The following is a 26372-nucleotide window of genomic DNA, read 5'->3' as shown; positions in this document are numbered from 1 at the left end:
GGAGGTTTGAAACGGGTCATAGTACCTGTGTAGTGTGAGTACCTGAGTGTTGTCTGAGTAGTGTGTGTGGATCGTTAGTACTTGTGTATTGTGGGTGCATGCTGGTCTGGGGGTCAGCGAGTGCACACTGGTCTGTGGGTCTGCGAGTGCACGCTGGTCTGTGGGTCTGCGAGTGCACGCTGGTCTGTGGGTCTGCGAGTGCACGCTGGTCTGTGGGTCTGCGAGTGCATGCTGGTCTGTGGGTCTGCGAGTGCACGCTGGTCTGTGGGTCTGCGAGTGCACGCTGGTCTGTGGGTCTGCGAGTGCACGCTGGTCTGTGGGTCTGCGAGTGCACGCGGGTCTGCGAGTGCACGCAGGTCTGTTGGTCTGCGAGTGCACGCAGGTATGCAAGCACCTGTGTGTTGTCTTGTTAAGTACCTGTGTATTGTCTTGTTGAGTACCTGTGTATTGTCTTGTTGAGTACCTGTGTATGTATTGTCTTGTTGAGTACCTGTGTATTGTCTTGTTGAGTAGTAGTGTCAGGAAGCTAGTTAGGTAATTTGGACAGGGTATAATCTCTAATCCTCATTAAATTAATAGGTACGATGCCCGGCGGGTGTGGCGAGGTGACTCGGTGTACATCTTGCGGCATTTATGCGTTCCTTGATCATCTGATCGAGGGAGATTACTGCTGTGCAAAATGTAAGCACATTGTTGCCCTGGAAGCCAAGGTTCTGAATCTGGGGGAGCATCTGTCGGCACTGGGAAGGCCCTCCACACTAAAGGAGAGCCGGAAATGTACCCAGCAGGTGATGGCAGGGGCCAGCACAGAGGTGGGTGGAGACAAAGAGGTGCAGGCACTAGAAAATAGTAAATGGGTGACAGTCAGGAAGGGTAGAGGGGCAAGGGCCAGGGAGGCCGATCCAGGGCTGGAGCATACCAATAAGTATGCTCCATTGAGTGACATTGGTGAAACCAGTCAGGGACCGGCACTGCTAGAGCTGAGGGGTGCTCCTAGCTGCCAGGGGAAGAACTCCTCCAGTGAGAGTGGGGAGGAACCGAAGGGAAAGGAAAGGCAGATTCTGGTGGTTAGGGGACTCATTTCTTAGAAGGACAGAGAGGGCAATCTGTAACAAAGACCTGAAGCGCGGAACTGTATGTTGTCTACCAGGTGCTTGGGTTTAGCACATTATGGATCTGGTGGACAGATTACTGGGAGGTCCTGGGGAAGACCCAGCTGTCATGGTGCATGTTGGCACCAATGACAAAGTCAGAGGTAGATGGAGTTTTCTAAAGAACGATTTTAGGGACTTGGGAGCTAAATTGAGGAAAAAGACCTCCAAGGTAGTATTCTCAGGAATACTACCGGTACATCGAGCCACACCAGAAAGGCAGAGGGACATTAGAGAAGTAAACAAGTGGCTGAAGAGCTGGTGTAGTAAAGAGGGGTTTTGGTTCCTGGAGGACTGGGCCGACTTCTTAGTCGATAACCAGTACTATATAAGGGACGGACTGCACCTAAATGAGGAGGGTGCAGATCAGCTGGGAATAAGGATTGCCAAAAAGATAGAGGGGTTTTTAAACTAGGCGACGAGGGGGAGGGTCCAGAGATAGAGAAAGTCAGTGTGGAACATATTCAAGAGGGTAGTATTAGGGGCATTGGAGGTAGGGTAACCAAAGCACATAAACCCAAGGTAAGTAGAATAGAAGGTCCTAGTTGCAATCTTGGAACACCCAAGAGGATAGTATGTGACCGGTCAAAATATATTAATGCAGTAAAGTGTTTATTCACCAATGCCTGAAGTCTGCCAAGCAAAATAGGTGAGTTGGAAGCTCTGGTGCATCAGGAGAGCTATGATGTAATCGGTATTGCTGAAACTTGACTTCATTCCTCACATGACTGGGCTATTAATATTCCTGGCTATGCACTCTTTCGGAAAGACATGGTAAAAAGGAGAGGTGGCTGGGTCTATCTCTATGTGAGAAGTGACTTTAAAGCAAGCGTGAAAGAGGACCTGGTTGATAGAGAGTGTAATGAGGCTGAAGCATTATGGGTGGAACTGCATACAGATGTGCGTAGTTCAAAGTTAATCATTGGAGTATGTTATAGACCACCCAATGTTAATGAGGAGGTGGAGACTCGGCTCCTTGCACAGATGGAAAGGGCTGCAAGGGCTGAGACGGTGATAATAATGGGGGATTTTAACTACCCAGAAATTAACTGGAGTAACGGCACTGCTAGCACAGTTAACTACTTAAGCCCTGGACCTTTAGGCAGCTAAATGCCCAGGCCAGGTTTTGCGATTCGGCACAAAGTTGCTTTAACAGACAATTGCGCGGTCGTGCGACGTGGCTCCCAAACAAAATTGGCGTCCTTTTTCCCCCACAAATAGAGCTTTCTTTTGGTGGTATTTGATCACCTCTGCAGTTTTTTTTTTTTTTGCGGCGATCAGCGATTTTTTTCGTGACTGCGACATTATGGCGGACACTTAGGACAATTTTGACACATTTTTGGGACCATTGTCATTTTCACAGCAAAAAATGCATTTAAATTGCATTGTTTATTGTGAAAATGACAGTTGCAGTTTGGGAGTTAACCACAGGGGGCGCTGTAGGAGTTAGGGTTACCTAACTAGGGGTTTACAACTGTAGGGGGGTGTGGCTGTAGGACTGACGTCATCGATCGAGTCTCCCTTATAAAAAGGATCACTCGATCGATACGCCGCCACAGTGAAGCACGGGGAAGCCGTGTTTACATACGGCTCTCCCCGTTCTTCAGCTCCGGGGAGCGATCGCGACGGAGCGGCTATAAACGAATAGCCGCGCCGTCGTCCTGGATCACTCCCCGAGGGAATCCGATGACTGGTGACCAGATGGTCACCAATCATCTCTATGACCGTCGGAGGACACGGGCGCGATGTGATGACGTCACGCCCGGGTCCCCGTAAGTAAACAAAGCCGCGATTGCGGCTGCTAAGCAACAGCAAGCATGAGATCGGTGAATTTTTTTTCACCGATTTCATGCTTTCCAGCCTGGAGGAGAGATGTGGGGTCTTATTGACCCCGCATCTCTCCATAAAGAGTACCTGTCACACACATTCCTATTACAAGGGATGTTTACATTCCTTGTAATAGGAATAAAAGTGATCAAAAAAAAAAAAAATTAAAAAAACGCCCCTGTCCCCGGTAGCTTGCGCGCAGAAGTGAACGCACACGCAAGTCCCGCCGACATATGTAAACGCCGTTTAAACCACATACGTGAGGTATCGCCGCGTGCGTTAGAGTGCCAGAAACAATTCTAGCACTAGATCTTCTCTGTAAATCTAAACTGGTAACCTGTAAAAATTTTCAAATTGTTGCCTATGGAGATTTTTAAGTACTGAAGTTTGGCGCCATTCCATGAGTGTGCGCAATTTTAAAGCGTGACATGTTAGGTATCTATTTACTCGCTGTAACATCATCTTTCCTATTTTACAAAAAAATTGGGCTAACTTTACTGTTTTTAAATTTTTTTAATTCATGAAACAATTTTTTTCCAAAAAAAAGGCGTTTGAAAAATTATTGCGCAAATACCGTGCAAGATAAAAGGTTTCAATGACCGTCGTTTTATTCCCTAGGGTGTCTGCTAAAAAAACATATATAATGTTTGGGGGTTCTGCGTAATTTTCTAGCAAAAAAATTATGATTTGTACATGTAGGAGAGAAGTGCCAGAATAGGCCTGGTATGGAAGTGTGTATAACTGCCCTGTATGGAAGAGGTTAATAGTAAAAAAGGTGAAGTCTGAGCATGTAGGCCCCTTACAAAATAATCTAGAGTGGGTGACTGGGGACAAAGAGAAGGCAAATTTATTAAATGCTTTCTTCAGCTCTGTATATACAATGGAGCATGGGGGAGCTCATGTCCAAAATGGGGGTGGTAGTGACAAAGCCCCAAATGATACACAATGGCTCAAAAGTGATATGGTCCAGAAATATTTTGGCAGAATAAAGGTGGATAAAGCACCTGGACCTGATGGCATCCACCGACGGATCCTAAAAGAATTGAGCTCTGTCATTTCAAAGCCATTGTATCTAATTTTTAGGGACTCATTAATGACAGGAATAGTACCACTGGATTGGCGCAGGGCCAATGTGGTGCCCATATTTAAAAAGGGAACAAAGTCTTTACCAAGTAACTATAGACCTGTTAGTTTAACTTCTATAGCTGGGAAAATACTGGAGAGATTAATAAAAGACCACATGGATGAGTTCTTGCTGGAAACAAACTATTTAAGCAGCAGACAGCATGGATTCATGAAAGACAGAAGTTGTCAGACAAACCTGATTTCCTTTTATGAAGAGGTAAGTAAAACCCTGGACAGAGGCGTGGCTGTGGACGTGATATATTTGGATTTTGCAAAAGCGTTCGATACAGTTCCGCACACACGGCTCATGTGTAAGGTAAGGTCTACAGGATTGGATATATCAGTTTGTAAATGGATAGAAAACTGGCTGAAAGACAGAATTCAGAGAGTCGTGGTTAATGATTCTTACTCTGAATGGTCCAATGTTATCAGTGGTGTACCCCAAGGTTCAGTGCTGGGACCCTTACTTTTCAATATATTTATAAATGATATTGGGTCTGAGATCAAAAGTAACATTTCTGTCTTTGCAGATGACACCAAGCTATGCAGTGGAATAACGTCCTTGCAGGATGTCTCCAATTTACAAGCCGACCTCAATGCTCTGTCTAATTGGGCAACTGAGTGGCAGATGAGGTTTAATGTTGATAAATGTAAAGTTATGCACTTGGGGGCTAAGAATATGCATGCATCATACATACTAGGGGGAGTACAACTGGGGGGGTCTGTAGTGGAGAAAGATCTGGGGGTTTTGGTAGATCATAAGCTCAATAATGGCATGCAATGCCAAGCTGCGGTTTCCAAAGCGAGCAAAGTCCTTTCTTGTATTAAGAGAGGTATGGACTCCAGAGACAGAGATATCATTTTGCCCCTGTACAAATCATTAGTAAGACCTCATCTGGAATATGCAGTTCCGTTTTGGGCTCCAGTTCTCAAGAAGGATATCGGAGAACTGGAGAAAGTGCAGAGAAGAGCAACCAAACTGATAAGAGGCATGGAGGAGCTCAGCTATGAGGAAAGATTAGAGGAACTGAATCTATTCACTCTTGAGAAGAGGAGAATAAGGGGGGATATGATCAACATGTACAAATATATAAGGGGTCCATATAGTGAACTTGGTGTTGAGTTATTCACTTTACGGTCAACACTGAGGACAAGGGGGCACTCTTTACGTCTAGAGGAAAAGAGATTTCATCTCCAAATACGGAAAGGTTTCTTCACAGTAAGAGCTGTGAAAATGTGGAATAGACTCCCTCCAGAGGTGGTTCTGGCCAGCTCAGTAGATTGCTTTAACCACTTCCTTACTGGGCACATATACCCCTTCCTGACCAGGTGAAATTTCAGCTTCCGGCACTGCGTCGCTTTAACTGACAATTGCGCGGTCATGCGACGTGGCTCCCAAACAAAATTGACGTCCTTTTTTCCCCACAAATAGAGCTTTATTTTGGTGGTATTTGATCACCTCTGCGGTTTTTATTTTTTGCGCTATAAACAAAAATTGAGCGACAATTTTGAAAAAAAAAACAATATTTTTTACTTGTTACTATAATAAATTGCCCAATTTTAAAAAAATAAATAATTTTTTCTCAGTCTAGGCGATACGTGTTATTCTACATATTTTTGTTAAAAAAAAAAAAAAAAATCGCAAGAAGCGTCTGGTTTGCGCAAAAGTTATTGCGCTTACAAAATAGGGGACAGAATTATTATTTTTTATTATTTTTTTTTACTACTAATGGCGGCGATCAGCATTTTTTTTCGTGACTGCGACATTATGGCGGAGACATCGGACACTTTTGACACATTTTTGGCGCCATTCACATTTATACAGCGATCAGTGCAATAAATATGCACTAATTACTGTATAAATGTGACTGGCATTGAAGGGGTTAACACTAGGGGGTGAGGAAGGGGTTAATGTGTACCCTGAATTGTGTTACTAACTGTGGGGGAAGGGGGGTGACTGGGGGAGGTGACCGATGCTGTGTCCCTATGTACAAGGGACACAGATCCGTCTCCTCTCTCCCCTGACAGGACGTGGAGCTCTGTGTTTACACACAGAGCTCCACGTCTTGTCCCTGTAGCCGCCGATCGCGAGTCCCTGGCGGACATCGCGGCCGCCAGGCACTGGCATCGGCATCTCAGCGATGCGGCGAGCGCGCGCGCCTCCGCCGGACGCGCGCGCCCGCTGGCTGCGCGCGCAGGCCGTAAAAACACGGCCTCCCAGAGATGTAGAGCCACCCGGCGGCCGTACAAAGTCGTACGGCCGTCGGGAAGTGGTTAAGAAAGGCCTGGATTATTTCCTAAATGTTCATAATAAAACTGGGTACTGACATTTATAGGTAAAGTTGATCCGGGGAATATCCGATTGCCTCATGGAGGATCAGGAAGGAATTTTTTCCCCTGCTGTAGCAAATTGGATCATGCTTTGCTGTTTTTTTTTTTTGCCTTCCTCTGGATCAACTGTGGGTATAGAATTGGGTATATGTGATTGTACGATATTATTATTGTTTTATTTCTTGTGGTTGAACTTGATGGACTTGTGTCGTTTTTCAACCTGACTAACTATGTAACTACAAGTCAGGGTTAGGTTATAAAACAATATCCAAATCTTTGATGATCCCTAGGAGCACCATCAAATCTATCATAACCAAATAGAAAGAACATGGCACAACAGCAAACCTGCCAAGAGACGGCCGCACACCACAACTCACGGACTGGGAAAGGAGAACATTAATCAGAGAAGCAGCACATAGACCTTAGGTAACCCTGGAGGAGCTGCAGAGTTCCACAGCAGAGACTGGAGTATCTGTACATGGGACGACAATAAGCTGTACGCTCCATAGAGTTGGGCTTTATGGCAGAGTGGCCAGAAGAAAGCCATTCCTTTCAGCAAAAAAACAAAATGGGACATTTTGAGTTTGCGAAAAGGCATGTGGGAGACTCCCAAAATGTATGGAGGAAGGTGCTCTGGTCTGATGAGACTAAAGTTGAACTTTTTGGCCATCAAAGAAAACGTTATGTCTGGCGCAAACCCAACACATCACATCACCCAAAGAACACCATCTTTTTCAGCAGTCAGGACTACGTAACTGGTCAAAGTTGAGGGAAAGATGGATGGTGCTAAATACAGGGATATTCTTGAGCAAAATTTGTACCACTCTGTGTGTGATTTGAGGCTAGGACATAAGTTCACCTTCCAGAAGGACAATGACCCCAAACACACTGTTAAAGCAACACTTGAGTGGTTTAAGGGGAAACATGTAAATGTGTTGGAATGGCCTAGTCAAAGCCCAGGCTTCAATCCAATAGAAAATCTGTGGTCAGACTTAAAGATTGCTGTTCACAAGTGCAAACCATCCAACTTGAAGGAGCTGGAACAGTTTTGCAAGGAGGAATGGGCAAAGATCCCAGTGGTAAGATGTGGGAAGCTCATAGAGACTTATCCAAAGCGATTTGGAGCAGTGATAGTCGCAAATGGTGGCTCTACAAAGTATTAACTTTAGAGGGGTGAATAGTTATGTACATTGATTTTTTTTGTTATTTTGCGCTATAGCATTTGTTGTTTGCATCACAAAAAAAAAAAAAATCTTCACAGTTGTGGGCATGTTCTGTAACTTAAATTATGCAAATCCTAAAACAATCCATGTTCATTCCAGGTTGTGAGGCAACAAAACACAAAAAAATGGCAAGGGGGGTGAATACTTTTGCAAGACACTGTATATACACGATTCTGCACTTCCGGGTAGGGGGTGCGCACACAGCAGCGGTGCACCACATCTACTGTGATTAGTCACAGCAGAAGCCGATCAGCAAGTGCCAGCCAATAGATATCTGCCGCCAACCGCTGATTGTTGAGGAGAAAGGTTGGACGAAGCTCTGCATATGTAAACAATGCAGAGCTCCATCCTGCCAGTAGGGATGTGATGGATTTTTTTCCCTGCAAAACGAGGAAATAAAATCCATCACATCCCTTAGAAAAGGCAGCACACATAATACACGATGGCTAGGTAAACATTTAACTCTTTGATCGCCCTATATGTTTACTCCTTCCCAGGTAGTGTCATTAGTACAGTGCATATTTTTAGTACTGATCACTGTATTAGTGTCACTGGTTCACATAAAGTGTCAGTTAGCGGCAGAATGTCCGCTGCGATATCGCAGTCCGGCTATAAGTTGCTGATTGCCGCCATTAAAATAAAAAAAATTAAAATATATATAAATTCTAGTATATATCCCATCATTTGTAGACACCATAACTTTTGCGCAAACAAATCAATATACGCTTATTGGGATTTAAATTCTTTTAACAAAAAATATGTAGCAGAATACACATTTTCTTTTTTTAATACATGTGTTTAATAAATGAAAGTAAAAAATATATTTTCTTCAAAACGTCTTGTTTTTTTTTTTGTTTCTACAAAAAATAAAAACCGCAGAGGTGATCAAATACCACCAAGAGAAAGCTCTATACATGCAAAAAAAATGACAAATGTAATTTGGGTACAGCGTTGCATGACCGCACAATTGTCAGTTTAAGTAACGCAGTGCCGTACCGCAAAAAAATGGACATGAAGGGGGGGGGGTAAATCTTCCAGAGGTCAAATGGTTAAAGCTTAAATGGATTGTTAGAGAAACAGATTAGATCTGCTTTAAAAACATACACAATTCTTTGAGTTCACTGACACCTACAGGCATGACTCCTGTTGGGTATGCAGACCCTTGCCAGCTCAGGTGTTTGTAAATGGATAAAACAAGTACTTTAACCACTTAAGGACCGGACCAATATGCTGCTACCTGACCCAAGGGGTTTTTACAATTCGGCACTGCGTCGCTTTAACAGACAATTGCGCGGTCGTGCAAAGTGGCTCCCAAACAAAATTGGCGTCCTTTTTTTTTTCCCCACAAATAGAGCTTTCTTTTGGTGGTATTTGATCACCTTTGTGGTTTTTAATTTTTGCGCTATAAACAAAAATAGAGCGACAATTTTGAAAAAAAATCAATATTTTTTTACTTTTTGCTATAATAAATATCCCCCAAAAACATATATAAAACATTTTTTTTTTCCTCAGTTTAGGCCGATACGTATTCTTCTACCTATTTTTGGTAAAAAAATCGCAATAAGCGTTTATCGGTTGGTTTGCGCAAAATTTATAGCGTTTACAAAATAGGGGATAGTTTTATTGCATTTTTATAAAAAAAATTTTTTTTACTACTAATGGCGGCAATCAGCGATTGTTTTCGTGACTGCGACATTATGGCGGACACTTCGGACACATTTTTGGGACCATTGTCATTTTCACAGCAAAAAATGCATTTAAATTGCATTCTTTATTGTGAAAATGACAGTTGCAGTTTGGGAGTTAACCACAGGGGGCGCTGTAGAATTTAGTGTTCACTTAGTGTGTGTTTACAACTGTAGGGGGGTGTGGCTGTAGGAATGACGTCATCGATCGTGTCTCCCTATATAAGGGATCACTCGATCGATGCAGCGCCATAGTGAAGCACGGGGAAGCCATGTTTACATACGGCTCTCCCCGTTCTTCAGCTCCGGGGAGCGATCGCGACGGAGCGGCTATAAACAAATAGCCGCGCCGTCTTCCCGGATCGCTCCCCGGGGGAACCCGACCGCCGCGTGTAGCAGGGGGGGGGTCCCGTTCGGACCCCCGACCCACGTCTAGGCAGGGACGTACAGGTACGCCAATGTGCCTGTACGTGCCATTCTGCCGACGTATATGTACATGCGGCGGTCGGGAAGTGGTTAATGCAACATCTGCAGAGGCGACTAGGTCCGATGCGAATGACAGTGACAGGAATCTGCTGATTCCTGCAACTGTTTTTGCCACCTGTGAGCAACTAACTGTGACCAATGAGCCCTGTGCAGACAGGCACGGATAACTGCGTCTGCCTCCGACCAATCGCTGAAGTGTACAGAGCTCAGCGGCCGCAGCTAGAAGTTCACAGATGACAAAAACTATATGATATACAAAAAAGGGAATGTGCTACATTGGGAGAAGGACAGCCTACCATGTTCTCTGCCAACATAAAAAAAAACATCACAAACATAAGGGAGTATGGTCATAGCAAAGATACCGTATTTAACCACTTAAGGCCTGGAAGGATTTGCCCCTTTAAAGACCAGGCCACTTTTTGCGATACGACACTGAGTCGCTTTAACCACTTAAGGACCTTGATGATTAGCTACAGGTCATATTTTATGAATTGCTCCACATGTGACTGATTAGTAGGATTAGGAGGACCCCTGCCCACCCCAAACATTTATTATGAATTATGCGTCATGTACACTAAAGCTCCTAAACTTGAGTAGTGTGTACCTGTTTATAATAGTCCACATACGTAATCACACTGCCGTCCTTCTTTGGGAATGTGTCTGATGGCTTGGTGTTCCAATCAATGTCATCGACCCTATAAGTTTTATTGTTGTACCTAAAGAAAAGTGAATGTCAGTACAATGATGCAGTAGAATTTTAAAATGTCCATACAAGTTCAAAGAATGAATGTACATTTTATGGGTGATTTCAGTAGTATTAAACCCAAAAGTAAACATTTATTATATTGCAGCTTACCAATTCGTAGATGTGAAGGTTGCATTAGTTAGCTTTTTTGCTTTGTTTCTTATATTTTCATCTCGTGATCTGGTCAGTAAGTCTTTTTTTCAAAAACCCAAACTCTCCAGCAGAATTTATCAGTTTACATAAATGAGATCAACCACTTAACACAGGCAGGGGTGTTTAAAATGATCAGCTCTTATTTATTCATGTAAAACCTTTATCCAAACTTCTTAGAGAGTCTTCAATTTCTTAGTCGTTCTAAAGCTGCTAATACAATTAACAGTATTGCTGTGGTCTGCTGTGCCTCTTGTGTCCATTCCTCCAGAGCTGTGTCTCACTAATACAGGAAATGTTATACTGACCAGATCACCAGGTGAAAACAGAAGGAAAATATGCCCAAAAAAAAGAAAAAAGAAAAGAAAACTGATTTAGCCACCACATCCAATTAACCTCCCTGGCGGTATGATTATTTCAGAAAAAAAGGTGCTGAAAGCGGTACCATTATTTGCAAGGAAATTTGGCGTTTTATACTGTAGGCCTTTAATTCTTAGGAATAACTCACTTAAATCTGACCAAACAAGAGTCTAGTAGGCATCCCGGGTATGAATTTGTTTTTAAAAACAAAATTATAAATTATAATATAATAAATAATTATAAATAATTATAACAAGTAATAATATAATTATAATAAAAATTATTCAATAATCTAATCAACTCAAAATCACAGAAATTTGCTCAGTTGCAGAATTGTCGCTGTCATTACTTTTATTTTTTTATGACGAATTTCCCCACAAATCGCTATCGCACAATTCTGCAAGTGATTATAATTTATTATCGCTGTTTTCTAGCTGCTCTAAAACCATTTTTGACATAAAGGGACACTTTTGGTTGCTATGGACAATCTACAGTTTGCAGGCAGAAAGAACAGTTTTTATTATATAAAAGTACATGTAGGACACTGGACAGACCACTAGGGACAACGGGGGTGTGTATTTTTTACATACAGTACTGTAATCTATAAGATTACAGTATACTGTATGTAATGTGTTTGTTTACCTTTTTGAATTTGGCGCAGTTCTCCGCTCCCGTGCGTCGTAACGTCGCAGGAAACAGAGATCGGCGGCACAGGAGGACACTCCTGTGAATCGAGCGAGGAGGTCCCGCTTGCTCACACAGCGCGGTGGCATCGCTGGATCCAGGGACAAGGTAAGCAACGTTGTCTCTGGCTGCAGTGAGGCGAGCCCGAGTCTGACTCGGGGATACCGCTTTTGGTATAAAAATTCCACCCCGAGTGAGACTCGGGAATACCGCCAGGGGGGTTAATGAGAAGTAACAATATATTCAATTTTTTGAGTTTTGGGTTTATTTTCTGCTTTAACAAAGCAAATTACGTAATTGTTTGCGTACATTATAGGCACATGTTTGCCAAAATAATTAACCACTTGCACCAATGTTATAATTTAAAAACAGCTCCAAATGTTACACCATTACCAGATTGGTATACATACTGTAGTAAAGGAGCGGATGGATATGATCAGCACTGTAGAATGGGGAGCAGAAGGGGTGTGTATGGATGGTCAGAAAGGTGCAGAAATGCGGGAAGGGAAGGAAAGGCGAAAATTTAGAACTATTCCCGCCAAAAAAATCACAGATTTGTAGCAAATATTTTCTGCATGCAGGCATAAGTAGGCTCAAATATGGAACACCGCCACTAGTGACAAAATGTTTGTGTGTCACTTATTATTTTATCCCAGGAAGCACAATATACGTAGGCATATAGAAGCTGACTATTCTTTGTTAATCCTTCCATTGGGGTTGATTTACTAAAGGCAAATCCACTTGGAAATGCAATCTTTGTAAATCTGAGGGGAAGATCTGAAATGAGGGGAAGCTCTGCTGATTTCATCATCCAATCATGTACAAGCAAAAATGCTGTTTTTTATTTTCATTTCATGTTCCCCTCAGATCTACAACGACTGCACTTCCAAAAATCGGTTTATTTAGCAGGAACTGTCTAACTTTTGGTTTCTGTGTAAAGCTGTCCATTCAACTGATGCCAGGCTGGTGATAACTGCAATGCCATTAACTTCAATGGCAACCCAATGCATCCTCTACCCTGCTTCTTCCAGGTGCCAAGCTGTGGCTGTCTTCTTTAGCTGGTATAGGATGCTGTCACTGCTTCACCCCACACACAGGATAAGTGCAAGAAGACTGCGAGTAGGTGGGAAGGCTTATTTTATTGCAGAAGAGAATTTTCATGTCTTTTCTACAATAAAGAGACTGCCTTATCTAGTGTATTTTTACAAGAATGTGAAAAATGTTTCAACACTCAGAATACTCCCTCAATATTCCCATAATTTCAGGAGTGAGACCCAATGGTTCTATTGTCTTAGCAGAAAAGTAGGACATGGCGAATTGCTATTAGGGAGTTAATCAGCCACCCTTACATTGCTTATAGGTATGACAATAACACTAATGAACATTTCAAAAAGCTGCACAGCTTTTAATATCAACTGGGACCCCTTGACTGCATAGGCTATTTTCTGGAAAGTTTAGCCTTGAAAATTATTTTCTATACATTTAGGGGGCTCCTAGATTTCGAAAGAGAAAAAATCACTAGTGTGACAAAATGGGAATAAAGTATAAAGTCATTTTTATTTGTTGCTTCTTATACATTACATTACATCTTATATTGTTGGTATCCTTGTTTCTACAGCCACATCGCAGAGGTTAAAGGCTGCAAGTGTGAAGAGAGGGGCAACAAGTGCATCCAGACACATCAAAGGAAGCACCTCCATGGTTAACAGAGGACAGAATTAAAATAAGACGTAGGAAACTTAACATTAATAAATCACCATGACCAGCTTGCATCCGAGGGTACTTGGGGAACTCAGTCAAGTAATTGCCAAACCATTGTTCCCAATTTGTAGTGAAAATCCAATGTAGCACCAATATTTAAAAAAGGGCCCAAAATACATCCCTGGGAATTACAGACCAGTTAGCCTAACATCAATAGTATGAAAGCTCTTGGAGGGGATGATAAGGGACTATATAAAAGATTTTAGTAATGATATCATTAGCATTGGGCATTGTGAAGCCCACAAGCAAATACTTCCTGGAAGCGGTGAATGCTGTGACGTGACTTGCTTCTTGAGTCACGTGACATGTGAAATCCCGCAAGATTTCGTCGGTCGGCTTTATGAATTGTCTCCTGTAAAGTACAACACTGTGCTCCCAGGAGACATTGCGATCAACTCCCAGCAAACACTGGGGCGCTGGGGAAGAGAGGAGACACGCCCACTCCCGCGGGAGGGAGACCAGGAAGTGTCTCTTGAAAAACACAGATTCACGGTATTTGAATGAACTATACATTTTTTATTAGCCAAATGTTCATATACATATTGAGCTGGTCTTGATAAGCTGTATTTAATATTTAGGGTGAACCTCCGCTTTAAGAAATGCTCCGAAAACATCCTTGTAACTTCAGCAATAAACTACACTGAATTTCACTATGAAGTTGATTTACTAAAACTCGAGAGTGCAAAATGTGGTACAGCTGTGCATGATAGCCAATCAGCTTGTAACTTCAGCTTGTTTAATTAAATGCACCAGATTTTGCATTCTCCTGTTTTGGAAAACCATCCCTATGAGTCTTATTTGTGAATTAAAGCTGCCTGTGGGTTGTACCATCTCAGCAAGTTGCCATACTGTCCATGCAGACTTGGTCTCAGGAGGTATGTACTATTGTATAAATGAAAATTTCTAACATAACACCAACTTTAGAGTAATTTTTCTGATCTTTGAAAATGATTAACTTAAAGCGGTTGTAACCCTAAAAATGTAATACATTTTCCCTGTTCCTTTAAAGCATGATCCATAGCATAGTGCTTCTGCAGTGAGTTTTGGTCCATTCTATGTTGTAAAATACCTGGTTGATCCTGCCTGTTCCTGTGTCCCCCCTAGGTGTACTGACCACGGTAATCATAGCTGCTGATTCAGATACTGTGGTCAATTTATGTCCCTCCGTCATCCCACTGTGTGTTCAGTCTCTCCCCCTCCCTGCCTGTCAGTTCAGTAGTCTGTGTTGTGAGAGCCAATCTTCATCCCACCCCTCCCCTCCTGCAACTATTTTAGTGTGGCTGTAAAGTAATATACATAAATCAATTCTATCCCCGCTGTTTTAGGAAGATATCAAAGTAAAGTATCATTTCTTTTCAAAATTAGAATTCTAAATATCTTCTTGCACAGCACCAGTGTGCGGTCACGTGACTTTCCTCTGCTGGCTGGCAAATGTCAGAGAAGCTCAGCCCATCCCGCTGCTCTCCTTAGATCGGAGAAGGGGCGCAGAGGGGGGGGGGGGGGTCACATGATCACACTGCAGCACTGTGCAAGAAGTTATTTAGGATTACCATAAAAAAAAGGGGGAATACTGTATTTATTATCTTCTTAAAACAGAGGGCATAGTGATTTATAAATGAGACTTATCAACCACTTTAACATTAAAAACAACTAAAGAGGTCAGGGGTGGCTTGTTCCAAAGCAATGTTATGTAAATAGTTTAATACCCATAGTCTGGGCACAGGTGCATCTGAACTCTTGGGTTTCTGCATGTTCAGAACTAATAATATAGTCAATTCTGTCTGCTCATATTGAATAAAACATTTAGACTTACCTGTAAATTCCATATTTTGGAGTACAGTACAAGACAAAGCCTACCAAGGGTTTCAGGCTGATACCTTCAGGTGAATGGAGAGTTGCAACGATAAGCATCAATAGACCTAACTTTTGAGTCCCACTGCCTTGCGGTTCAAAGCTTAATTCACAGAAGATTGGACATCTAGCTGGTATACCCTTAAACAGTCATGCACAGATAGCAGGTGAAGACCTTACAAAGTTGCTAGAATGCCCAGGAAACTCCCACCAACTTAGTAGAGCAAGGAAGATGAATATTTTCCCTTTAGAGCGTAAGCTCTGGCAATGACAGTGATAGTGGACTTTGAAGCAGTATGTCCCTTGCAATGTCCTGAGGGTAAGATGAAGTTCTTCTTCCTGGAGAAGCTGTTGCTTTGAGGAAGATCCTGATGGCTCTAACTATGCATAAGCAATGAAGACCAATTTCCTTTGGGTGCTTTAAAGTAGGGCACACAAATGAAAGACTGTTTTGAGGCGGAAGACTGATGCAACCTTCAGAAGAAAAGATGGTCTTGGGGGTAAGACTACCTTGACTTTTATGATGAATGAGGAATAGCCCCTTTTAAAAGACTTGCAAGTTTAGAGACAAGTCTGACAACCGTCTTTGCAACCAAGGACAATTTGAAGGAGTGATTATCATGGAGAATTTCCCTTATGCATTTAAAAGCTAGCTTCTGAAGGGTGAAGAAAATAAAGTTGATGTCCCAAGGAAGCATAGGGTGCTGCAAAAGGGACTTGATCCAAGATACACGATGGATACAGGTTTTTACAAGTGAAAGCAATGAGGTTTTGGAATGGAAAAGGTTGAAACCAGTTCTTTCAAATTGCTTATGGCCAGGAGATGAAAAGGTCTCAATTGTAAGAAGGCCAGAATGCAAGGCACAGAGTCATCTCTGTCATTGAAATGCAAGGAAAAAGATTCCTATGTCCAATAGAAAACTGTTCTGGAAGTGGCTTTTTTTTCCTGCCATGATTTAGGAATAACAGACTCAGAGACCCCTTTGTCCTTTAAGACCTGGACTCCAATAGCCAGAATAGAGGGTCCAGCAACAGCAGGTTAGTCTGAGTATGTCTTTGAACCAGGTTTTTCTGGGTCAGGAGCAATTAGAACCACAGGTTTCTTCTCGTGCAGATAAGGAAGAATTTGCACTAGCGGGAAGGCATAGATAATCCTGAACTGGAGCCAAGGGATTACTAAGGCATCCAATCCTTTGATCCTGGATACGAACATAGATACTGTAGCTGTTATTTTTAAATCTGGAGGCTGGGATAACCATGTCTAAAATATCAGGTTAAAGATGTCCAATTGAAGGGCTCACACTCCCCATGGTCAAAGCTGTGGCAGGTGAGGTAATACAACTGCCAGCTGTCTACTCCTAGGAAGTGGACAGCAAAGATCCCTGGACAGTGAGTCTTCATCCATGAAATGATCTGCATGCTTCCTTCAAGTCTGTGTGGGTGCCCCCTTGGTGGTTTGATGTGGGCCACAGCTTTGGCATTGATTGACTGCACCCCGATTAGTTTCCTTTGTAGAAGGGGGATCCGGTCTTGCAGAGTGTTCTTTTTTTTGCCCTGACCACAGGATGTTGAGGCTTGGCTTCCACCAATGACTATGTTCCGTGAACTGTAAGGAAAAGGAACACTCCTGGGAACCTTATATGTGTGCTTTAATGTGATGTGACAGCTGGTCAGCCACATAAGACAGAACAAGTCAAAAATACAGTGACCCTGTCTATGATGTTGGTCCCAATATGGGTGTAGGCTTCACCCTTTATGTTGGGTAAACTCCTGGAGGGGTCACATCAGGGACTGGTTTCATAGGAATAAACCATGACCATGGACCTGCGTAGCACCTTACAACTGTGCGAACTGCACAATGTGCTGAGGTGAGCTCTCATGCAGGAAACAGTGCCCAAGCATTATAGGCCATACCCACAGAATGGGGTCTAGATATGGCTCCCGGGGTATTACCAAGTGTGGAATCCGGATGCACGGCTTCTATTGTTGTATTAGAAAACAATAAAGCGTTGAAGAATCCCACAATAACATAATAAGGTACAGTAGTAAAGATAAGAGTAATTTCTCCACAAGGGAAAAGGTACATCAACCTAAGACACTACCAAAAAACTGACAGACTTAAAGTGAAGAAGGGTTATAGGGGGACACCCAGGCAGTGCATCCACAAAAGCTTGCCAGCGTTCAGTAACTAGAAGGTACAAGCCCATAAACCAGGGTCTATGAATACCCAGTCTGTGTTCTCTATTATATGATGAAGATAATATTACAATATACTGTATATTAATAGATAATATAGTCTGCGAGATGAGCACTTATTTTTTCAACATCTTTAATCCCATCTGTTCTCCTCCAAACCAGTCTTTAAAAGAGGAAAACATTTTGACTGCATGGTATAGATGCGAGTTGACAGATAACGACAGATCTTTTGTAGGAAACATTAGATCTTTCAGTGCAGTGAAAAAAATAAACTGGCTACAGGTCCAGAGACCAGAATTGCCTAGTACTAGTCATTATAATGCTGAAAACCTGCTGTCAAAGGTTGCCTTCATATAAAAAAAGGAAGGAGGGGTTTCTGGTCCGTTCAGCCTGTGCCATCACCTATCTGAGGCACTAGGAAATGTTTGTTTCTATTTCGCCAAAGCTCTACTTCACCTGTTATATAAACAATAATTCGAACGTCCCTTCCTAGAAAACTCAGCGCTTATGGAGTCAGATAGTACTTATAGAAAAGGTGAAAATATATAAAAAATATATATATATATATATATATATATATATATATATATATATCTATATATATATATATATAAAAAGGAATGTGTAGATCTACAATACACCTCCCTCAATTATTAAACGCTTGCTGGTGACAGCTGGAGCTGCTACTATATCCTCTCCACAGACAGGCTCAAACATATAAAACAAAACATATATTACAAACAATATATATTAAGCAGCGCTCCAAAATGGAATTAAATGACATATGGCATAATAAAGTCCAAAGTATTCAAAGGAAATATCCAAAGGAAAGTCCCAAAGATGATCCGTGATTTGAGAAGAGAGGAAGGAAGGTGTCTCCTGTGAACCAGGGCGAATGCTATCCTTCTATTACTAAGACCACCACTCGTGAGATAGGTAGGGAAAACTCTTACCAGACAACGCTGGAATATAAGCGTCGTATAATCACAATGATCACAGAAATAGATGTTTCAAATACTTGGAGTTCCATCCTCTTAAAGCGGTTGTAAACCCGCATGAAATTTTTTTATTTTTTTTTCCTCCTGTAAGGGAAAAGTTATAATGAGCTAATATGCACCACATATTAGCTCATTATGAAATACTTACCTCGGAACGAGGTGGGTAGCACTTACCTGGTTCACGCCGAGCGAGATTTCATCTTGCCTTGGCGTGTCTTCCGGGTATCGCCGTTACAGCGCTGTGATTGGCTGGAGCGACGAAGACGTCACTCCCGCGCGTGCGCGCGGGAGATTTAAAACTCGGCAAGGTCCGATGGCTGCCGGTCCTTTCGCCGTAGATCCCCCCCTGCGCATGCGCAGCGGCGCATTGCGAGGGGAATATCTCCTAAACCGTGCAGGTTTAGGAGATATTCTCCTTACCTACAGGTAAGCCTTGTTATAGGCTTACCTGTAGGTAAAAGTACAAAAAGTGGGCAGGGCTGTGGAGTCGGAGTCGAGGAGTCGGAGTCGGGGGAAATTTTGGGTACCTGGAGTCGGAGTCTGCAAACAATGCACCGACTCCGACTAAATTTAGATTGGAATAAAAAAAGAAAAGCAAGTTTAAATGTCCCAATTCACAAAAAGTTATAATTAATGACTTCTCTACTGTAAGAATAAAGACCAATGCATGCAGTGCCTCACGTAACCGCAAAACGAACACGTTAAGTGACCGTGAAGAAGCATGCTTTTCATGTGCGTCACTATATGGCACGCAACACACAATTAGGAGCTGCAATACTTATACTTTCCATAGTGATGTGTTCTGCTTTTACAGGGAACGCAGCGTCCATGTGTAACCTAGCCTCTCACTGATAAGGGATTAAATAAATATGTTTTTTGCAGGACTAGAGAGTGAGACACTTGTATAAGTGAAGGGAATGGAGGGCCAATAGTTCAAGACTGAAGCTGTAAACCATTGGAAAAACTGCTGTCATTTAGCCAAGGCTATAAAAACTTGTAAACTCCGATTGTTAGCTTAAACTTTAAACATGATGTGACGGTATTGGTATGATATCCCCGTCAACGTTCCCTTCTTCCCATAACGAAAATCACCCCAATATTCCACGAGAAGGAATATCCCTGGAGTCGCCCAGAAAGCCACACATGCCAAGCTTACTGCTAGAACAACACAGACTTTAATGGTTTTTCTTCTCAGCTTTTTATACAGTCCAAGACATTGAAGCAACAATGAAATCTCCACCCCCCCTAATCACACACTAAGGCTAATTACTAAAACATTCCAGACAGGTCGGCACCGACCGACAATTATCATGTCTAATCACTGCACATTCCTTAAACAACAAACCATCTTCACACACTGAGTTTCCTAAGCAGACGTTTCGTCTGCTTCCAGTTTGACACCTATTAACACCTCTGAGAATCACTAGGTTTTTAGACAGGGTTATCACACAATTAAAGGCCTTTCAAAAGCTAGCCTTATTTAACATATGAACAGTGTTCACAGAGAGAGATGAATCACACATGAAAACACCTGTTACCTGTAACCCACAGCATTAAGTTAGCAGGGAGAGCATTAGACTGAAGCATATAGGCAATTGCATCACAATGGCCCCCCTTTTTCTCCCTGCTACGGCAAACCCGGTTGGACCTTCCCTGGTCCAGTAGGGTTGACGGGTTCAGAGCTTTTAGTCCGAGGTTAACTCTGTTTGGCGTAACTGACCTCCCTTGGCAACTGCTCCCGACTCAGGTATGTCACCGGGTCGTCAGATCACACGCCGGTCAGTCCCCAAGTCTTTGTGTGATCTGCAGAGTCACCAGAAGTCAGTGTGAAGACGGCGAATGGGTCTGTGCGCCGCCATCTAGGTGTCACGCTATGGGAGGGGCAGGTTATGGCTCTGAAGTGACAGTCACAGGAGATTCATAAAAAGAAAAAGTTATATTTGTTGAAATGCTGTAGCACTGGTGCTCAGGGTCCGGGGGGGGAGGGGACTCAGAGCCCCATAAGGTCAGCCACCCCCTGCTCCCTCCGCAGCCGCCGGTTCTCCTCTTTGAGCTTCTCCAGCTCCATCTCCAGTTCATGGAGCCTGGGGGGGTCAGCCCGCTGTGACCTCAGGTGGTTGTTCTCCTCCTCCATGCGGCTTATGCACTCCTCCAGCTCTATGTACTCACGGATCAGATCCTGCTTGCTCATGTCCTGCAGGCTTTCCACGTGGTCCTTCATCATCAGGAACTGGGTGGTGGTGTAAGGGGCCACCGGTGGGCCCTTGGCGAACATCTTGGCCCGCATCTGGGGCGCCCGCTGCGATTCCATCTCCTCCAGTCGCTTCTTCTCCTCCCAGGTCCGCTGGTTATATGACTTCCAGGACCTCTTCTTCTTGGAGGGTAGCTGGCGGTGCCTCTTTCTGCCCAGCTCCCTCCAAGGCCCCTCCGGCTCATGGCTGTCGCCCATGACCAGCTGACAATGGTGTTCCCTGTTGTCCGTAATAACAGATTGTACCATGAGGGCTTCGTAAGGGGTGCCCAATGGTTCTTCCTGACCCAGCTCCTGGGGATCCCAGCCGAGTCTACACAATGGGCTGCTGCTGGTGGGCGGTACCCAGGTTGAGACCAATTTGACCTGGTGTTGTCATTCATGGGGCAATTCTGCTTGAAGTGACCCAACTGTTTGCACCGGAAGCAGCGTTGTTCGTTGTCCTCCTGGCGTGGGTAGCGAGGGCTAGATGTCATCGGTCTGTTAGGCGGTTGGTATCTAGCGGCTGGTGGGTGTGAGGGCGCCGTTGGTTGTGGAGGTTGTACCCGTGGTGTGACCTGGTTTGTCTTGCGAGTATCCGCATATTCATCCGCCAACTTCGCGGCCTCTGGTAGAGTCATGGGCCTGCGATCTCTCACCCAATTCTTGACGTCCGTCTGGATGTGATTGTAAAATTGCTCCAGGAGCATTAGTTGCAAAATGTCCTCTGCGGTGGTGGCCTGGCTGCTGTTAACCCAGTTAGAGGCCGACAGGGACAACTGGCATGCCCATTCCGCGTAAGAGTCTTTCGTGGTTTTGCGTGAGTCCCTGAACTTCTGTCGGTGGGACTCTGGGGTTACTGCATAACGAGCCAGGAGCACTTCTTTAACCCTGGCGTAGCTATGGATATCCTGATCTGGCACGGTCCGGAAAGCATCAGAAGCTTTGCCTGACAGTTTGCCTGACAATATTGCAACCCACTCTCTTCTAGCTATTCGGTGCAGGTTACATTGTCGCTCAAAATCCGCCAGGAAGTTATCAATCTCACAGTCCTTTTCATCAAAAGCTTTAAAAGCGCTAAACGGAATCTTCCTTGTGTCTGCTGTGCTGTACTCACTGTTCGGAGAAGGTGCGGCTGCTTGTTGGACTGCTGCCAGTTTTAACTGTAGTTCTGCGTTCCTTATTTCTTTAGCCTTCTGTAGTTCTGCGTCCCTTATTTCTTTAGCCTCCTGTAGTTCTGCATCTCTTATTTGTTTAGCCTTCTGTAGTTCTGCGTCTCTTATTTCTTTAGCCTCCTTCGCTAACAGGTCCATCACTCTCAGAACCACATCTGCCGTTGGGTTCGGGCCGAACCACGCTAGCTTCTCTCTCATTAGCTTGTTGGCTGGCGATTCCTCCTCCTGAATCACTGATGTCTCCATCTCTTGTACTGCTGGCGTTGCTGCAATCCCGTCCTCCTGGTCTATCTCCATTGATTCTGCTATGATGACCCGCTTGGTTTTGTTGCTAGCAATCCTTCCACGAACTTCCAGTAGTTCTTCCAGTGTCTGCTTGGAATCCGGGTGTGAAGGGGAATAGAAGGGAAAAATCCCACTGCTGCCAACCAATTGTGACGGTATTGGTATGATATCCCCGTCAACGTTCCCTTCTTCCCATAACGAAAATCACCCCAATATTCCACGAGAAGGAATATCCCTGGAGTCGCCCAGAAAGCCACACATGCCAAGCTTACTGCTAGAACAACACAGACTTTAATGGTTTTTCTTCTCAGCTTTTTATACAGTCCAAGACATTGAAGCAACAATGAAATCTCCACCCCCCCTAATCACACACTAAGGCTAATTACTAAAACATTCCAGACAGGTCGGCACCGACCGACAATTATCATGTCTAATCACTGCACATTCCTTAAACAACAAACCATCTTCACACACTGAGTTTCCTAAGCAGACGTTTCGTCTGCTTCCAGTTTGACACCTATTAACACCTCTGAGAATCACTAGGTTTTTAGACAGGGTTATCACACAATTAAAGGCCTTTCAAAAGCTAGCCTTATTTAACATATGAACAGTGTTCACAGAGAGAGATGAATCACACATGAAAACACCTGTTACCTGTAACCCACAGCATTAAGTTAGCAGGGAGAGCATTAGACTGAAGCATATAGGCAATTGCATCACACATGACTATGGGATTCTCCTAGGAAAATCATGTTTTAGAATAAAAAAACGTTGTTTTCATTGTGTTTGTCTTTTGCTTAAACTGTGCAATACAGTAGACTGTTGGCTTCCCAGCCAGTAGTCCTGTGGTAGGTTGCGTTTCTTTCCCTCAAGGAATGTATAAAATACATTTGCATATTAATACAGAGGAGTCGGAGTCGGAAGTACATAAAACTGAGGAGTCGGAGTCGGAACATTTATCTACCGACTCCACAGCCCTGAAAGTGGGTGTCACGAAAGGAGATTCCGCAGTCCTGTCAATGTCAGGGGAATTCAGCCCCAGCGCGTGCGCATTGGCGCGCGTTTGCGCGCGCATGCGCGCGTTCGTGTGCGCGGCGCGGGAGTGCGCGCGGTGCGGGAGTGCGCGCGCCCGCTGACGGCGTTTGGTGCCAAGGAAACGCTATTTAAACTGGTCAGTCCCTCACCATCTTGCTGACCAGTCTACAGCGTTTACCTGAGAACCTGCATCTGCTACCTATTGATTCACCTGTTTACCTGACCCCGGCTTTCCTTGACCTTCCTTGTCTGCAACCTGCCTTTGACCCCGGCTTCATCTGACTACGGCTCCTGCTCAATCCCTGGCTTGTCGCTGCCCGCCCGTGTTACCGACCCGGCTTGGACTACCACGATTCTCTGGACTTTCCTTGTTACCTGAACCACTTACCGGTGACCCGACCGGCTTACTTACCTGCCTGATCCCTGTACCTGCAAGTGCCATACCACCGTCTTGTCTGCTGCTTAAGTGCCCTGCCTGAACCAGCATACCTACCTGCTACCGTTCCTGGACCACTACTCAGCTTTACCACCAGGCACTTGTGTGCCTCCGGACCCTTGACCCTCTGTCCATTCTACCAGGAGGTCTTGGGTCGGAGGCTTACGAGAGGCCGCTCCCTGCACGTTGGGCTCTATAACCAGGTACGTGACAGTACTGGTCAGCCATGACCGAGCCCACGCAGGGAGCGTCTCCTATGGAGGACTTATGCCGCCATCTGGATGGTCTTACTACGGCTGTAAGGAACCTACACGAGGGTTATACCCGTCTGGAGGAGCGCGTCCAAACTTTGGCTACAACCGCTCCTGCGGCATCCGGAACTTCAGCCACCCCTTCTGTAGTGATGCTGCCACCGGAACCCCGTGTGCCCACGCCTGAAAGATTTTCTGGTGACCGCAGCAAATACAGAGCCTTCCGCAACGCCTGCGAACTTTTCTTTGCGCTACAACCTAGAACTTTCTCGCTCGAAGCTACAAAAGTGGGCTTCGTCATCTCGCTGTTATCCGGCGAACCCCAAACCTGGGCACATCGCCTGTTGGAACGCAAGGAAGAATGCCTTAACCATCTTGTTGCCTTCTTTCAAGCCATGGACCTTATTTATGAGGATACTCAGTTAGCGGCAACCGCTGAAGCAGCGTTATGTGTACTCCAACAGGGGCGCAGGGCAGTAGAGGACTATGTAGCTGAATTTAGACAGTGGAGTTCCGACACCAACTGGAACGATGCTGCCCTGCGTCACCAGTTCCGTGCGGGCCTCTCGGACTCATTAAAGGACGAACTGGCTCGAGTGGGCATTCCCGCAACGCTTGAAGCCCTCATCCTCCTCTCTGTGCAAATCGACAGACGTTTAAGGGAACGGCGTGCTGAACGTACGTCCGGTCCCGCACGACCCACATGGATGATGCCACGAGTACCAAGCTCTCCGTACCTACCTCCTCCAAATGCCGTATCGACCTCTGCCGATGCCCCAGAGCCAATGCAACTAGGCCTACTGCGGCCCTCTCTAACACTGGAAGAGCGCCAGCGGCGCTGACGCAATAATCTCTGTCTGTATTGCGGAGGATCCGGGCCCTATGTAAACACCTGCCCTGTCAAGTTCCGTAAGTGTTCAGTTCTGCCTTCTACCCTTTCATCCACTTTATGTAATAATGATACTCACCTGGTAATTTCAATCTCTCTGCAGCTCCCAGGAAGGGACGTCCGAGTACCCGTGATTATTGATTCTGGCGCTTGCAGCGGCTTCATGGATGCTTCCTTTGCCGCCCGACATGGAGTTCCTCTTCGACCTAGACGCTCGGAACTCACCGTTCATTTAGCCGACGGATCGGCCATCAGATCCGGCCCTGTCACACAGGAAACTGCCCCCTTATACACGCTCATTGCTAACAACCATCGGGAAGTTCTTTGTTTTGACATCATTGTGTCACCTATCTTTCCTGTTATCTTGGGAATGCCCTGGTTAAAGACTCATAATCCCCAGATTGACTGGGAGTCCGGGGAGATCAACTTCCCTTCCTCTTACTGCCGCCAACATTGCCTCCAGGAGTCTGCAGTTACCTCATCTCCCTTAATGTGTCTAGACTCTGAAGTTGGAAACCGTCAACGGGTTCCGGAGGCGTATCATGGTTTCCTGGATGTTTTTAGTAAAAAAGGGGCAGAAACCTTACCTCCACACAGGTCCTACGACTGCCCAATTGAACTTTTACCTGGTGCAGAAATCCCGTTCGGTAGGATATTCCCCTTGACAGAACTGGAATTGGGCACGTTAAGATCCTATATCGACGAAAACCTTGAAAAAGGCTTCATACGCCCTTCCACATCCCCCGCAGGAGCCGGCATATTCTTTGTGGAGAAGAAAGACCATTCTCTACGCCCCTGCGTAGACTATCGGGATTTGAACAAGATCACAATTAAAAACAGATATCCCCTTTCTCTTGTCCCCGAATTATTCCAGAGACTAGGAGCAGCCGTCATCTTTACCAAACTCGATCTCCGCGGGGCCTACAACCTTGTCCGTATTAGAGACGGAGACGAGTGGAAGACAGCGTTCCGCACCAGATTCGGGGCACTTTGAATATTTAGTTATGCCCTTCGGTTTGTGAAACGCCCAGCCACCTTCCAACATTTCGTAAATGATATATTTAGAGGACTACCTTGATCTATTCGTCATTATCTATCTGGACGACATCCTGGTCTTCTCTTCCTCCCTGCCAGATCATCGAAGCATGTCCAAAGAGTTCTAGCTCGGCTCTCTCAACATAGCCTATACGCTAAAGCCGAGAAATGCGAGTTTGAACAAGAAAGTATTCAGTTTCTGGGTCTTATAATTTCAATCGAAGGTGTCAGGATGGATCCTCAAAAGGTCACTGCTATCACAGAGTGGCCTGCTCCCACCGATAAAAAAGCAGTCCAACGCTTCGTGGGATTTGCGAATTTTTATCGTAAATTCATCAAGGGCTTCTCTTCAATAATCGCTCCTATCACAAGTTTAACCAAACAGGGCATCCGTTTTCAGTGGTCTCCCGAGGCACAAGCTGCTTTTGCCACCTTGAAGGATCTGTTTATTCCAGCCTCTATC

General features: G+C 44.5%; 1 protein-coding gene across 1 annotated transcript in view; it reads right to left on the bottom strand.

The window, feature by feature from the left end:
• Positions 1 to 26372, bottom strand: part of PIWIL4 (piwi like RNA-mediated gene silencing 4) — a 356967-nt gene that overhangs the window by 149080 nt on the left and 181515 nt on the right. Inside the window, exon 9 of the mRNA XM_040340167.1 lies at positions 10433 to 10544. Within this exon, the coding sequence (XP_040196101.1) occupies positions 10433 to 10544 (112 nt within the window). The remainder of the gene's footprint in view (positions 1 to 10432; positions 10545 to 26372) is intronic.

The sequence above is a fragment of the Rana temporaria genome, chromosome 2 (genome assembly GCF_905171775.1).
Source record: "Rana temporaria chromosome 2, aRanTem1.1, whole genome shotgun sequence".
In the NCBI taxonomy this organism is placed as follows: domain Eukaryota; kingdom Metazoa; phylum Chordata; class Amphibia; order Anura; family Ranidae; genus Rana; species Rana temporaria.
Note: the sequence above shows the minus strand (reverse complement) of the source record. Positions and strands in the feature narration are given on the sequence as shown.